We start from the raw sequence: 13,626 nt of genomic DNA on the forward strand, positions 1-13,626 counted from the left end.
ATGTGTGAGGCTACGAAGTAATATACAAATATACATATATAGTGAAGAGTAGAGCATATTGCCAATACGCTGTGTGATTAGATGAGGCTTTTTGTGGATGTATACATGCTCGTGAATATTTATAGATATAGGGTAAGAATCATGGATATATTTCAATGATAGTAATACCGATTTCTTGATATCAAAAAGTAAATTGGTTTTAAGAGAAAGTCGGATTGTCCGGGCGCAATTGGGGTCATCTGTACCTTTAACTTTAACACAGACGTAATATCCACTACTGACTGAAATTGGGTCTTAACAGTTTCCGTGTCTTAACATAAATCTACATCTACATTGAAAAACTACCGAAACAAAACGTCTCATTTTCATATTCGTGTTTTGAGACGAGTGAAATATATGCCGATAGACAAGTCAGCGTTTCTTTACAGGTAATATCTGACAAAGTATGAATAAATGAATAGCCACGGACCTGGATATTATTTCTTTAGGTCCGTGGAATAACATAACGAACAGAGGTAAAATTTTGAAATGACAATTGAGTGATTGAGTGAGTGAGTGAATTATTTCTGATGAAATTATCTTCAAGCTTAAGAAAATCTTTCACGGCAGTTACACACGTGGGACTTAACGTTGACTATATAAGTGCACTCTTTATTGATTTTAGCACGGTGTACACGTACTTAGAAACACTCTTCGTGAGTTTCTATGTTATCCAAGGAAAGTGTTAAAGTGGAAAATAGGTTTTCTTTACCTTGTTAAAACTGTGCAATATTGACACATACGTAGTGAAATAATTTGCTTCTTCAAATGTGTGTTCATAAGAAATTTAAAAGATCAATAAAACACCCCTCCTTAAAATGCATGTCTAATTATAATGTTCAAAAACAGAGGCATCGTGTTTTCTAAACAAATATGTCCCGCAGTAGCCGCGGAAGGTTCGCGAGCACGTGTTAGTGATATTGACAAGTGTTGCACGAGCTGTGGCACGAGCTGCAGCAGCACCGCCTGTGATAAGGCGTGATGACGCTTGACAGGTGGCTGTAATTGACATTTCTAGCTGAGATTGACATGGCCTGTCGGGGAGACTGCCAGAGTACATTAAGGTGTGTTCAACAGTCTTATAAAGGTTAATGTAACATCGCTTTTCTCAGCAACAATCGTCAAATACTCGTAAATTGAATAAAGCAGGGTTTATATAGAAGCAAAAGCAAAACGTTGTAACCTCCCTCAATAATAATATCGGAAAGAATACGCGAGTATGTACACGTTATCCCGAATAGTTGTGATATATTACACATGTGTTGACGTCCGAGCTATTTATACGTGGCATGTGTGGCCCAGAACGAATATTTCAGGTATTTTAATAGACAGGAGGGCTACTTTGACCCGAGACGTTACATGTTTCGTATTGAATCTGTTTCTTTGTGTTGTTTTGAGCATACAACTCTACGTGCCATGCTTTATTCACATCGAAATTTATAGACAGAAATGTTCTCAATAATTTAACGAGTTGACCACATTACCACCCCACCACACTTCTTTCCCAATCTACACCCCAATGATATATCACACAGTTGAAAGTCCATAGTAACAAATTTTTTTATTAAAATATAAATGACTGACACAAAATTATTAGACAATGATTAAAAAAAATCTCAATGAAATTCTTCACATGAATCAACACTGGAACATCGATATCGATCTGCGCAGTGTGTGACAACAGAGGATAATACACCATCTATCATCTGTCCATCAGTTGAATGAAACAAGCACTATCCCTGCTTCCGCAACCGATCAACATTCGCATTAAGCACATGCACTCTAACCGTACATTACTGCACAACCCGAGTATCTAATTAAATACTAACTTAATTAATATTAGTCTTTGTGACCTGATAAGAATGCATTAACGACCCGTTTTTTTATAAATAGCTTTTAAGCTTACATCCAATATTGTTTGCTTCCATAAACCCATCAACAGTATTAGTCCGGTAAAGAAGGTTAGGACAGGTATAAATTGATTTCCCTAATAGACCATAATTGCCCTCGTCCACTGCTGTCTAGACAAGCCTGGGCAGCTTGGGATCCGCCATGCTATTATTATTTACAATCAGGTTAGATACACGCAATGTTTCCCTGGAATTTCTCATAATGTATTAATTCCGTTTGTCAACCTTCACGCACGCCGATCCAGTCCATTTTATTGGAATCCCGTATTTTTCAATCATACTAAATATTGTCACATGGATTTTGAGCTCGGTAGGAGTGGTGTCGATTGCAGTGACGAACTGCGCATGCGCGGGCGAGGGTTTCAACGATTGTTTCATCGGTATTGATCCATGACTTTATGTGGAGAGAAAAAAAACATGAAAAGAAGCTCTCGTGATAAAGATTTCATGAATAATTTATCTGTGCATTACAAAAGAATACGTTGCTATTTTAAGGTGTGGTGTCCATTTCAACCGATTTGTAATGCATTCTTGTCCATAGCAAAAGATTCGAAAATTGCATTGGATATTGACACAACTAATAAAGTGAGACATTGTCGTTGTCAAGGTGATGAATAAGTCACGTGACGACGACAAGTGGCGAATGTAATTGCAAACCACGTGGCAACTCCGGTGAAATTATAGAAACACATGCATGGCATGTTTGCAAGAAAATCAATCACAATCCAAATGCACCCGATATGCACAAGTCTCCGAGTCATTTAGATTTCTTACGAAATCTACTGCATTTCTCATGGCGATTCTCGTGACATAATACTAAATGGCTCGATATAGATGGGTATTTTTACGGCGTAGCAGGTAAAGTTACAGAAAGACGCACAGTACATTGCAACACTGAATATTAGCCAACACGGGAGAACGTCATTACGTGAAATGTATTGGGATCAGAAAAACCATATCCGATCGCTGTACGTAACATTAAGAAAGATTGGAATCGGTTTTTTTTTGAAATAACATACTTACATCTTCAAGTGAATGTATTGCAATAATTAACTTACTGAAACATGAATATACTGTATTTATGTGAAGGATGTGAAGTCAATGGGTAAACTGACAGTGTTCCTCGTAAATAAACTATTTGTATATACAGTCAATGACCGTACCCCGAGGCGCTAAACAACAAACAAACTGTACGTATTCCTCGTTAATAACCTCTGTATATACACTATACATGTAAACGGCCGAGCAAAAGAAAGTATACAATCATGTTTGATGGTGGCTTAAAAAATAAAATAAAAAATCTTTCGATCGATGGTGATGTGTTCTGAACGTTAAATGTGCAGTGTTTCGGCGAATGTTTTCATCAACATTTTGACAACGTCCGTTATTTGTAAGTCAAATCCAATTTTCAAGCGCATACTTTCTTTTGCCCGATAGTTTAGTCTATTGGCACACTGTCATATACTTCTAATGAGCTTTTTCACACAGGTGGCATAACTATCGCCACGGCGAGCATGAACGGTGTATAATATTAAGGAAGGTTTATCTCTTTCTCGAAAGAAAAGACGATAAAACGGATATATTCCTCGAATATGTGCTGTGTAAGAATAATGTCTTATCGCTTAGACAAACTTCGGCAAACAAAGTGTTCTTATGAATATGGAAATAGTTTCGGCGCTTTAATTCACTTTTCACTACCATAAAACAGTGAAAAGGTTAACATAGAATTACGCTGAGTGAGTGAGATGGTTTAACGACGCTTTTCACTATTCCAGCAACAACCCAGCCGGGAGGTACAGAAATGGGTTTCACACAATGTATCCATGTGGAGATGGGGGGCTATATGCGTTCAACGACCAGGCCACCCCACCTCAACGTCGCGCTCAAGATTATGTCACTCACTGGTATATTGCAACGTGCATGGACGTGTCTGTGTGGCAGCTTGTACTATGGTACGGGCGTGATCCGGCTTTATAGTGCTAGCTCACAGAGATTTACTGTATACTATGCCGCAGTTTTACACAGTTACACCACTCAGACACACTGTACTCGGCGTCGTTTTATCCCTTTTTTTATTTGTGTTGTTTTTTATGCGCAAGGTTGGGAAACACATAGGGACATCTTTTAAGGTATTTCAGTTTGAGGGGCGGCGGAGAGGCCTAGTGGTTAAAGCGTTCGCTCGTCACGCCGAAGACCCGGGTTCGATTCCCCAAATGGTTACAATGTGGGAAGCCCATTTCTGGTGTCCCCCGCCTTGATATTGTTGGAATATTGCTAAAAGCGGTGTAAACCCATACTCATTCACTCATTCACTATTTAAGTTTGGCGCTGCATGGGTATTTAACCACAGGCCCTTCGCTCTCCTTGCGGACGTTCTCTAGACACACGGACGAACGCAGACAATTCCCTCTCTTTTGCGATAAAATTGCTTTCCTAAAGCTTATTAAAAAGAACACATTTTTTTTTATCAATCATTAACCCTCTGACGACAGAGCTCTTCACCTTAGAGAGTGAATAACCATTAGTTTTCCAGCAGTAGTATCTCGACCTGACTTAGCAGCATGTTTCTGTTCAAGCATCCCCCGCCTTCCCCCCCTCACCCTCATGACCTCCCCGCCTTCACGGGGCGTGTAATGCCATTCGTCTTTCTGCCTCTTTAATGTAGCAAAGAGCGGAACATTTGCCAGGAACTGACTTCTATTCTCCTGAAAGTGCTTCCTACTTCTCAGCGAGGTGCAATATGCCCTATTTAACCAGTTAATGTGTGAGGAGGGAGTTCATTAGTGTTATTAGTGTTTAACCAGTTTTACTGAATATTATGTTTCGTGAGACGACAGTTCTACCAGACATAGGTGTCCACTCTGCTTAGGGAGTCGTCAGGTTAACTGTTCTGACTCAGAGTGAGTGAGTATGATTTTACGCCGCTCAGCATTATTCCAGCAATATCACTGCGGGAGACAACAGAAATTAGCTTCACACATTGTACCCATGTGGGGAATCGAACCTGGGCCTTCGGCGCGACGAGCGTACGCTTTAACCATTAGGCTACCCCACCGCCCCTCTGAATCAGAAGAAGTTTTGGGTAGCAAAGATAGAACTTTATTGTATTTTGTTTGTTTATTTGTTGTGTGCCCGCACGAAGCAAACATCCAGCTGTATGACGCCGGTCTGTAAATAATCGAGTCTGGACCAGACAATCAAGTGACTGACATGAGCATCCATCCACGCAATTTGGATACGATGACATGCATCATCCAAGCAAGCGAACTTGACTACCGATCCCGTTAGTCGCCACTTACGACAAGCATAGACGCCTTTTGCGGCAAGCATGGGTTGCTGAAGACCTGTTCTACCCCGGATCTTCACGGGTCGGAGTCTATGTAAGGGATCGAACCCAAGGCGTTGCGTGACCAACGACGCTGTAACCGTCGGTCTAACTCACCGACACGATAACACGGAGACACGAGTGAATAAAACGTGTTTAGTTTTAATTGACATATCTACAGAGCAATTCAACACACGATTGATATCACCGGAACTAATTTATACATTTATGAAAAATAAAAAAATAAATATTGATGGAAACACATGTCGTTTTGTGTAGCCTGCTGCTGCTGCTGCTGACGTGGTTTCAGTACCATCCTCACTGTGGAAACATCTGCACGTGTACAATACGCATCCACACACGAATACATGTGTCCTATACGTGTCCTACCTCGTCATACATGTGTCATATACGAGTCTTATATTTCCTACACGGGTCCCAAACATGTAACACATCCTTTACAAACAAAAATGTCCTACACATATCCTCTACAAGACCTAAACATGACCTGCACGTGTCCTTTAATGTCCTACACGTCATCTACATGTCCTGCACGTGTCCTTTAATGTCCTACACGTCATACGCGTCATCTACATGAACGTGTTGGTTTGGTTTGGTTTGGTTTGTTGTTTTACGCCGCACTCAGCAATATTCCAGCTATATGACGGCGGTCTGTAAATAATCGAGTCTGGACCAGACAATCCAGTGAGTGATGTCATGAGCCTGAACGTGTTGCACGCGTAGTGATCCCGGGGAAGCATATGGATCCCCGGTAACCAATGCTTGTCGTAAAAGGAATTTTACTGGATCTAGTGGTCAGGCTCGCTGGCTTGAGTTATTGCATGTCACCGTATCCCAATTTCGTCGATGGATGTTCATGATCTCAATCACTGTAATTTGGTTCAGACTCGATTATTTACAGACCAATGTCATACAGCTGGAATATTGGGGCGTTAAACAACAAACAAAACTTAAACGTATCCATATAACCATGACAATGAGGCACTCGAAATACCCCACTGCGTATATAAATTGTTCTGAACCAGAGACCGCATACCTCGAATTTAATTTAGAAATTTCATTAAGGGAATTAATATTAACATCCTTCCATGGTGACCCAGTCACGGTAGACATGATGATGATAATGTTGATTTATTAACACAGAAGTGTAATAGCATGATAAAAAGTATGGGATGCACGAAGGTGCCATGATTTGTGCTCAAGGCTCCATATAAGATAAATAAACATAGTGAGTGAGTCTTGTTTTACGGTTGGCAATATTACAACACTATCCCGAAGGGGGACATCTGAAAGGGTGTCACACACTGCACCCGTGTAGGGAATCGAATCCGGGTCTTCGACGTGACGAGTCCCATTTTTCCTTTAAGGGGCCTCCTAAAGCGTTCGCTCGTCACACCGAAGACCTGGGTTCGATTCCTCGCATGTGTGAAGCCCACTTCTGGTGTCCCCTGCCGTGATATTGCTCGAGTATTGCTAAGAGCGGCGTAAAACTATACCCACTTACACTCTTTTAACACTGATTGATGTGAGTGAGTGAACACAGTTAACGCCACACCAGGAATCGTGTTGCTGCAGTCAGACATGAAACTTGTATAGAAACCATCCAATGCATACAAGGAAGCCTCCTTTCCCGAATTATGACTTTCGCGGTCATTTTCTGCTTACAAATGTCAGTTTTACCGCTGCAACAACAAGAGATCATAATCTTCCCACAGAGAGCATCGTAAGCCGTGCACGGCTTGCACAATACGCGGATCAGACAATGGCACAATATTCTACACTGGGAGGAACTGGGAGCCGTTGCACACGGATGGTAGATATTGTGTGTATACTATTCCTGGCTCAGCAGCACCACTGCGAGAATAACAGTAACTCCGATGTCATATAGCTGGGCACAAAAACAATAGCTTTCCCTCGACTGCATCTCACGTTACGACAGGGTCTCAAGCACCGTGAACTGCCATGTGAGACATCGCCGTCTACGTCTTTGTCGACAACGCATTCCACGAATCGTCTCCCCCCATCAACACCAACGTGTATACACCTACTTCGTATCACTGTTTTTTTACGCTGTGTTTTGTTTGTCGAGACAGAAGTGTAAGTTTTGTTTTAGTAAATTATTCTCCGGCAAGCATTCTCGCAGTGGAAACTCTAAACATAGCGCGTCTTCCATGCCGTTTTTCCCAACGCTATTGATGTCTTTAACATGCATTGCGGGCATATCCCAATAATTCTTTATAGCTTAACGTCCATCATAGAAATGATAATTACTTGAACATGTTCTAAAATATTTTCTTATATGTTTTTCTCTCTTGAGATAAGAAACATATTGTCTCCCATTCAATATTAAATTCTCTTATATACAGTAACATGAACTTGAGATGAAGCCTTCATCACCAGTTCGTTTTAAATGCCAGTACACAAAGTACCGTTAATTCGAAAAAGTCGCATCGATTTATCCGGAGTTCGAGACCAGTGGCTTGTCCATATTGCCATATAATTTCTTTGCCTTTTTGATCGTTGTTTAACCACTCAACAATATTCCAGTTAATTGACGGCGGTCTGTATATAGTCGAGCCAGGACCAGGCAATCCAGTGATTGACACCATGAGCATCGATCTACGCACTTGGGATACGATGACATTCATCTGCCGAGTCACCGAGCCTGACCATCCGATCCCGTCAATCGACAAGCATGGGTTGCTGTAGACCAATTCAAACCCGAATCTTCACGGGGATTGCCGACAAAAGATGATATTGTCGATAAAACTTTACCAGGACCATAAAAAAAAATTAATTGAAACGACAAATCGATTTAAATTAGTTCCAGTATGGCGCGAAAAGTGGTTAAAACGTTCGTGCTCGTCACGCCGAAGGCCCGGGTTCGTTTTCCCAATGGGTACGACGTGTGAATGAAAAACATTTGTGGCATCCCTCAACGTGATAATGCTTGACTAGTGCCAAAAGCGGCATAAAAACATACTCACTCACTCGTTCGAGTTGACAAGGTGTCACTGTATATTACTACTGCGCATTCACCTATATAATACATCCCGAGTCATAACACATTCATACCGGTCAGGTTTCAGATTAATTTAGTGCCTGATATTTGTGAGAATGGCCAGGCTTCCAGGAATTCCCCATAGCTGATGTGAATGTTTACGTACGTGATGTTCTGTACACGTCTTGCGTTGCTTCCTCCTCCACTGCCGTGGTATATATACATGTACCGTTATATACCTGGTAAGGAAACGCACAGTTTATGCAGCCCATGCTACCTCCTCCACTGTCGTGGTATATATACATGTACCGTTATATACCTGGTAAGGAAACGCACAGTTTATGCAGCTCATGCTCCCTCCTCCACTGTCGTGGTATATATACATGTACCGTTATATACCTGGTAAGGAAACGCACAGTTTATGCAGCTCATGCTCCCTCCTCCACTGCCGTGGTATATATACATGTACCGTTATATACCTGGTAAGGAAACGCACAGTTTATGCAGCTCATGCTACCTCCTCCACTGCCGTGGTATATATACATGTACCGTTATATACCTGGTAAGGAAACGCACAGTTTATGCAGCTCATGCTCCCTCCTCCACTGCCGTGGTATATATACATGTACCGTTATATGCCTGGTAAGGAAACGCACAGTTTATGCAGCTCATGCTCCCTCCTCCACTGCCGTGGTATATATACATGTACCGTTATATACCTGGTAAGGAAACGCACAGTTTATGCAGCTCATGCTCCCTCCTCCACTGTCGTGGTATATATACATGTACCGTTATATACCTGGTAAGGAAACGCACAGTTTATACAGCTCATGCTTCCTCCTCCACTGTCGTGGTATATATACATGTACCGTTATATACCTGGTAAGGAAACGCACAGTTTATACAGCTCATGCTTCCTCCTCCACTGTCGTGGTATATATACATGTACCGTTATATACCTGGTAAGGAAACGCACAGTTTATACAGCTCATGCTTCCTCCTCCACTGTCGTGGTATATATACATGTACCGTTATATACCTGGTAAGGAAACGCACAGTTTATGCAGCTCATGCTTCCTCCTCCACTGTCGTGGTATATATACATGTACCGTTATATACCTGGTGAGGAAACGCACAGTTTATGCAGCTCATGCTACCTCCTCCACTGCCGTGGTATATATACATGTACCGTTATATACCTGGTGAGGAAACGCACAGTTTATGCAGCTCATGCTCCCTCCTCCACTGCCGTGGTATATATACATGTACCGTTATATACCTGGTAAGGAAACGCACAGTTTATACAGCTCATGCTTCCTCCACGGAAACCCAGTATGCATGCATTCGCAGCATACAGTAAAATGTATCAGCCGGTTATTAAAGTACATAGCTTGGGCTTTGACATTTAAAACTTGAGAAGCTCCCGAAACTATTGCAAGTCAACTCCACTTATAAACAAAAGCTCACAGAAATAATCAGATTTCTGGCGTGTTTACTGGCGTGTTTAGTATATGTTTACTGACAATAACATCTAAACAAACCCATTATCTTCGTGTAAAGAGAACGTTTTAACGAAAACAATCTTGGACAAAAACGTAACATTATGTAATGAGATTGATTTCACCTGTCAAGCTGTGCAGTATTCGCATTGCTGAAAATAACCTCAGAGTTTTATATGAACGAATGTGAAACCCTTTTTCTAACGTTAAGCTAGAATATGAGAATTTACTGGCGTATACTGTGTCTCCATACATCTGATTTGTTGAATCTTTAGTCTCATCCATCTTTAGCAACAAAAACAGGAGACGAAAATTTTCGAGCACTGCTGTAGAACAACAAATACCTTTTTATCTATTTAATTTCATAACAAATATTTTGTGTGTACATTTCGAAAATCGCGTGGTGCTTCATTTCTTATACAAGAGATCGCCTAACTAAACAGTCATTACTAAAAGCCTTACACTACGGGAACTCCTCTTTCAGGCTTCTTGTTAATTACATATCGCATATGTCAGAGGGTGTAACAGACATGTGTTTAATATATTCTATTTGTAGATACAGTTTGCTGTCGAGATCTGTACAGGCAAATACAACCTTACCCTTACTAGTATGAATCATACATTAAATATATATTTTATTATATCCGCGTCTGGATATATATATATATATATATATATATATATATATATATATATATATATACATGGTTGACAAGAATAGCATATATATATAGAAGTATCCCCATAGAAGTATCCATGTATACTCGTCACACGTGGTTAGGTCTTATAGCGAGGATGGACGGGATGTGAAATACACACCAACTGTCACTTGTGCAGTTGTGTTGGTTGTGGCGTCATCCTATGTTGTAGTATCAATGTAACCACTGTTAAAACATACAAATCTGAACATTAAATATGTGTATGCAAAGCGACACATTTTAAACCATGTTCTTTTATCATGTATATGTCAGACACGGCTTCAGATTTTGTAATCGACAGTTGTCAATAGCAAGGGAAATACACGGTATTAAGCCCCGCTATAGTAATTAGATGTCTAATTTACACTTTCTGCGGTGAAATGACAGTCGCAATGCTGTAATCGATGGCTAAACGGTATGCTGACATATGGGGTGTGATATATGTATTGATATATATATGAAGTATTGCCAGCTGGGTCGCACAGACAGACCGGGGCTATAACAATTGGTGTCTCATTTCACGACGAGTATGTCCGACATTCAGACTTCAGATTTCAGCAATATCGGATGACACTGTCATGAGTGAAATGTTATTATTCTTGTACACTTGTGAGTCAGATTCTCTCGTTATATTTCTTAAAATACGCTATTCCAAACACATATTCTCAAATGAACAACATTTCATATTAATATCCATACATGACCATAACGCAAGTTACGTTCTTACATATTATTAAAATATTTTATATTGAACAAAATAGCCCACTGCGCGTGCATACAGCGTGAAAAAAGAATATATGATTAAACGGCATTATACATTATATTGCCCAGCTGCACGCATTTACCGCTATGAATATAAATATATGTATCGACGTGACATGCACGCTACAAGTGCACGCATGATGTCGGCAGGTTGTCGACATTCTCCGCAATTGTCGTGATATGTACAACCCACGTGATTCGGCCAGCTCGCCAAGGGGTGCAAACCGATATCAACTACCGCCAGCTATTCCCAGAAATCCATATAACATCACTACAATTCCGTTGTTAAATAGTCAGAAATTGTTTGTCGTATCCTATCAGATTTTCTATATATCAAACCATGGATTACTGACAAATAGATCTGATAGTGCACAACGAACGACGCGAGATGCGGTAACCACAGTAAGCTGATATAAGTGTTGTTTATTGATTTTGTTGACAATATGCGCGGGATATATTACATGGATTCCATTAAATAACCCATTAATATGACCCTAGAAATATTTTGTGGGGGAAATGGTTGATTGTGGGTATGATTCATCCAACAGCTGTTACCAAGTATATTTGACTCGCAATCAAGTGTTATAATATTAACAATCATGGTTTGGGGTATCGCTGCCTTCATGCTTTTACCTGTATTAATCTCACCTGTAATCAATAAATCAAAGCAGCCTGGGTCTTTTTTTGTCATTGGCTGTCGCAGGCTCGTAAATCAAGACTACAATAGCAAATATTAATCAGGAAAATGTAGGTTAACACATATTTGTATGTATCCAATATTATTTTACAAGGGATTGATTCGGGTATAATTGGAAATACCCGAATCTTTGTGTGTAAAATTGCTGTTGATGTTTAGAAATGGTCTTTAAATTAAATGTAACATTTCTCAAGTTACCGTTATGTTTGAGCAGTACGTTATATGGTCGGCAGATGCATGCTGCTAAACACACAAACATGTCTAACATGACACATTGTTCTGTCATCTGATTAGGCGATTAACAGATCGATACCAGTATTGCCAAACATCAATAATTGGGACATTGTTGCAGGTCAGCGCGTGGAGGTTGGTGCCATTAAGAACGCTTTATTTATAACACTTATTCCTTGGTCTGGCGTACTCCAATAGCATGAAGATCGCCATATGTGCTAATATCATCAAACGAACCGTGTGGGTTGACGTGGATTCTATTCATGTTGGCGTGGGTAATGCATTTCACCCGAGTCAGGCACCTGTCAATCGGCTTTAATGCACACCGATATCAATAATGTAGAGCTAAAGTCCGACTCGGTAACATAAATCCTGTCGCCGACTTGCAGGAATTGTGTTGATCAGTTAATCCTCTCACCTGGTTGCGATGCTGGAACTTACCTGTACATGGCACCTGTGATAGAAATCAATACAACCAGGTAATATTCGCACCTGTAATCACGTAATCAAGACCTACCTGGGTCTCCATTTCTTGGATTTCTTCAATTGTGTCCGGCGGGTCCTCCTTCGCTCCCATGCTGGTTGAGTAAATTTAAGACTTTGACACCTGGGCTGTTTACATCCTTCACGGCTGCACGAGAGCACGGGGTGCACGAGATGGTTTTCGCAACAAAATCAATTAAATGTTGAATGACAAGCGAATATCTCGTGCGCCGCTGTACAGATATGTATCCGAGTTGGGGCACCCTGAATAGACCCGCTCGCTGATAGTGGAACAGAAATCCGGTATAATCACATATTTCCTGGTAGATCCCGCTACTGTTGATTGCAGCTTACCTACACACCTTTGCAATCACAGCCAACCGAACGTACTCGCACTCGCTTGAGATCACGTTGGCTTCTCGCCTTTTCAGGGGGAGACAACCTCGTCGCGCCAAGTCAATAGGGAATTCCTGAAAGCGGCGCTTGACATTCGGCCCAAGCACGCACACAATGATAGGTTGGCTCACAAGTGCGTTTTACGTTTCTGATTTGCTTAAGGTAAAACACAAGTGATGGTTGTATTTCAACATTGCGACTTATAGGAAAGGAAAATCAATTTACTCATTGCTATTGAGGCTGTCGAGATGTGCGCGTTGTCTACTCCCCATGGAGTCGAGCCGGTGGAGATAGGAAGTTCATAGATTGAAACCACATGGTCTTTCGTGTCAGGACAATAGCAGGGGCGGCATTCTCTTGCCAACTACTGCAGCATCAGCTGTGCGCTACATCGTCACGCACGTGGGAAACCGTTATCTCTGTCGTAGATTACTCTGTTTTGATTAAGTCCCGACCGGAATAAACTGGTATGTCAACACGGTAAACAGGTGCGCGTTTCTTCGATTCAAAAGTTCGAGAACACAAGATATATGACCGCTCCCAGAGACAAGCTAGCACCCACTG

General features: G+C 41.1%; 1 protein-coding gene across 1 annotated transcript in view; it reads right to left on the reverse strand.

Annotated features, from left to right (window-relative positions):
* The window catches only part of LOC124120428 (tetraspanin-18-like), a 103,329-nt gene extending 90,130 nt beyond the window's left edge, over nucleotides 1–13,199 (reverse strand). The window contains exon 1 of the mRNA XM_046483248.2: nucleotides 12,701–13,199. Within this exon, the coding sequence (XP_046339204.1) occupies nucleotides 12,701–12,760 (60 nt within the window). The 5' untranslated portion in view covers nucleotides 12,761–13,199. The remainder of the gene's footprint in view (nucleotides 1–12,700) is intronic.
* Between the last annotated feature and the right edge of the window lie 427 nt (nucleotides 13,200–13,626).

This window comes from Haliotis rufescens, unplaced genomic scaffold (genome assembly GCF_023055435.1).
Source record: "Haliotis rufescens isolate VD_foot unplaced genomic scaffold, xgHalRufe1.0.p SCAF_2, whole genome shotgun sequence".
Classification (NCBI taxonomy): Eukaryota; Metazoa; Mollusca; class Gastropoda; order Lepetellida; family Haliotidae; genus Haliotis; species Haliotis rufescens.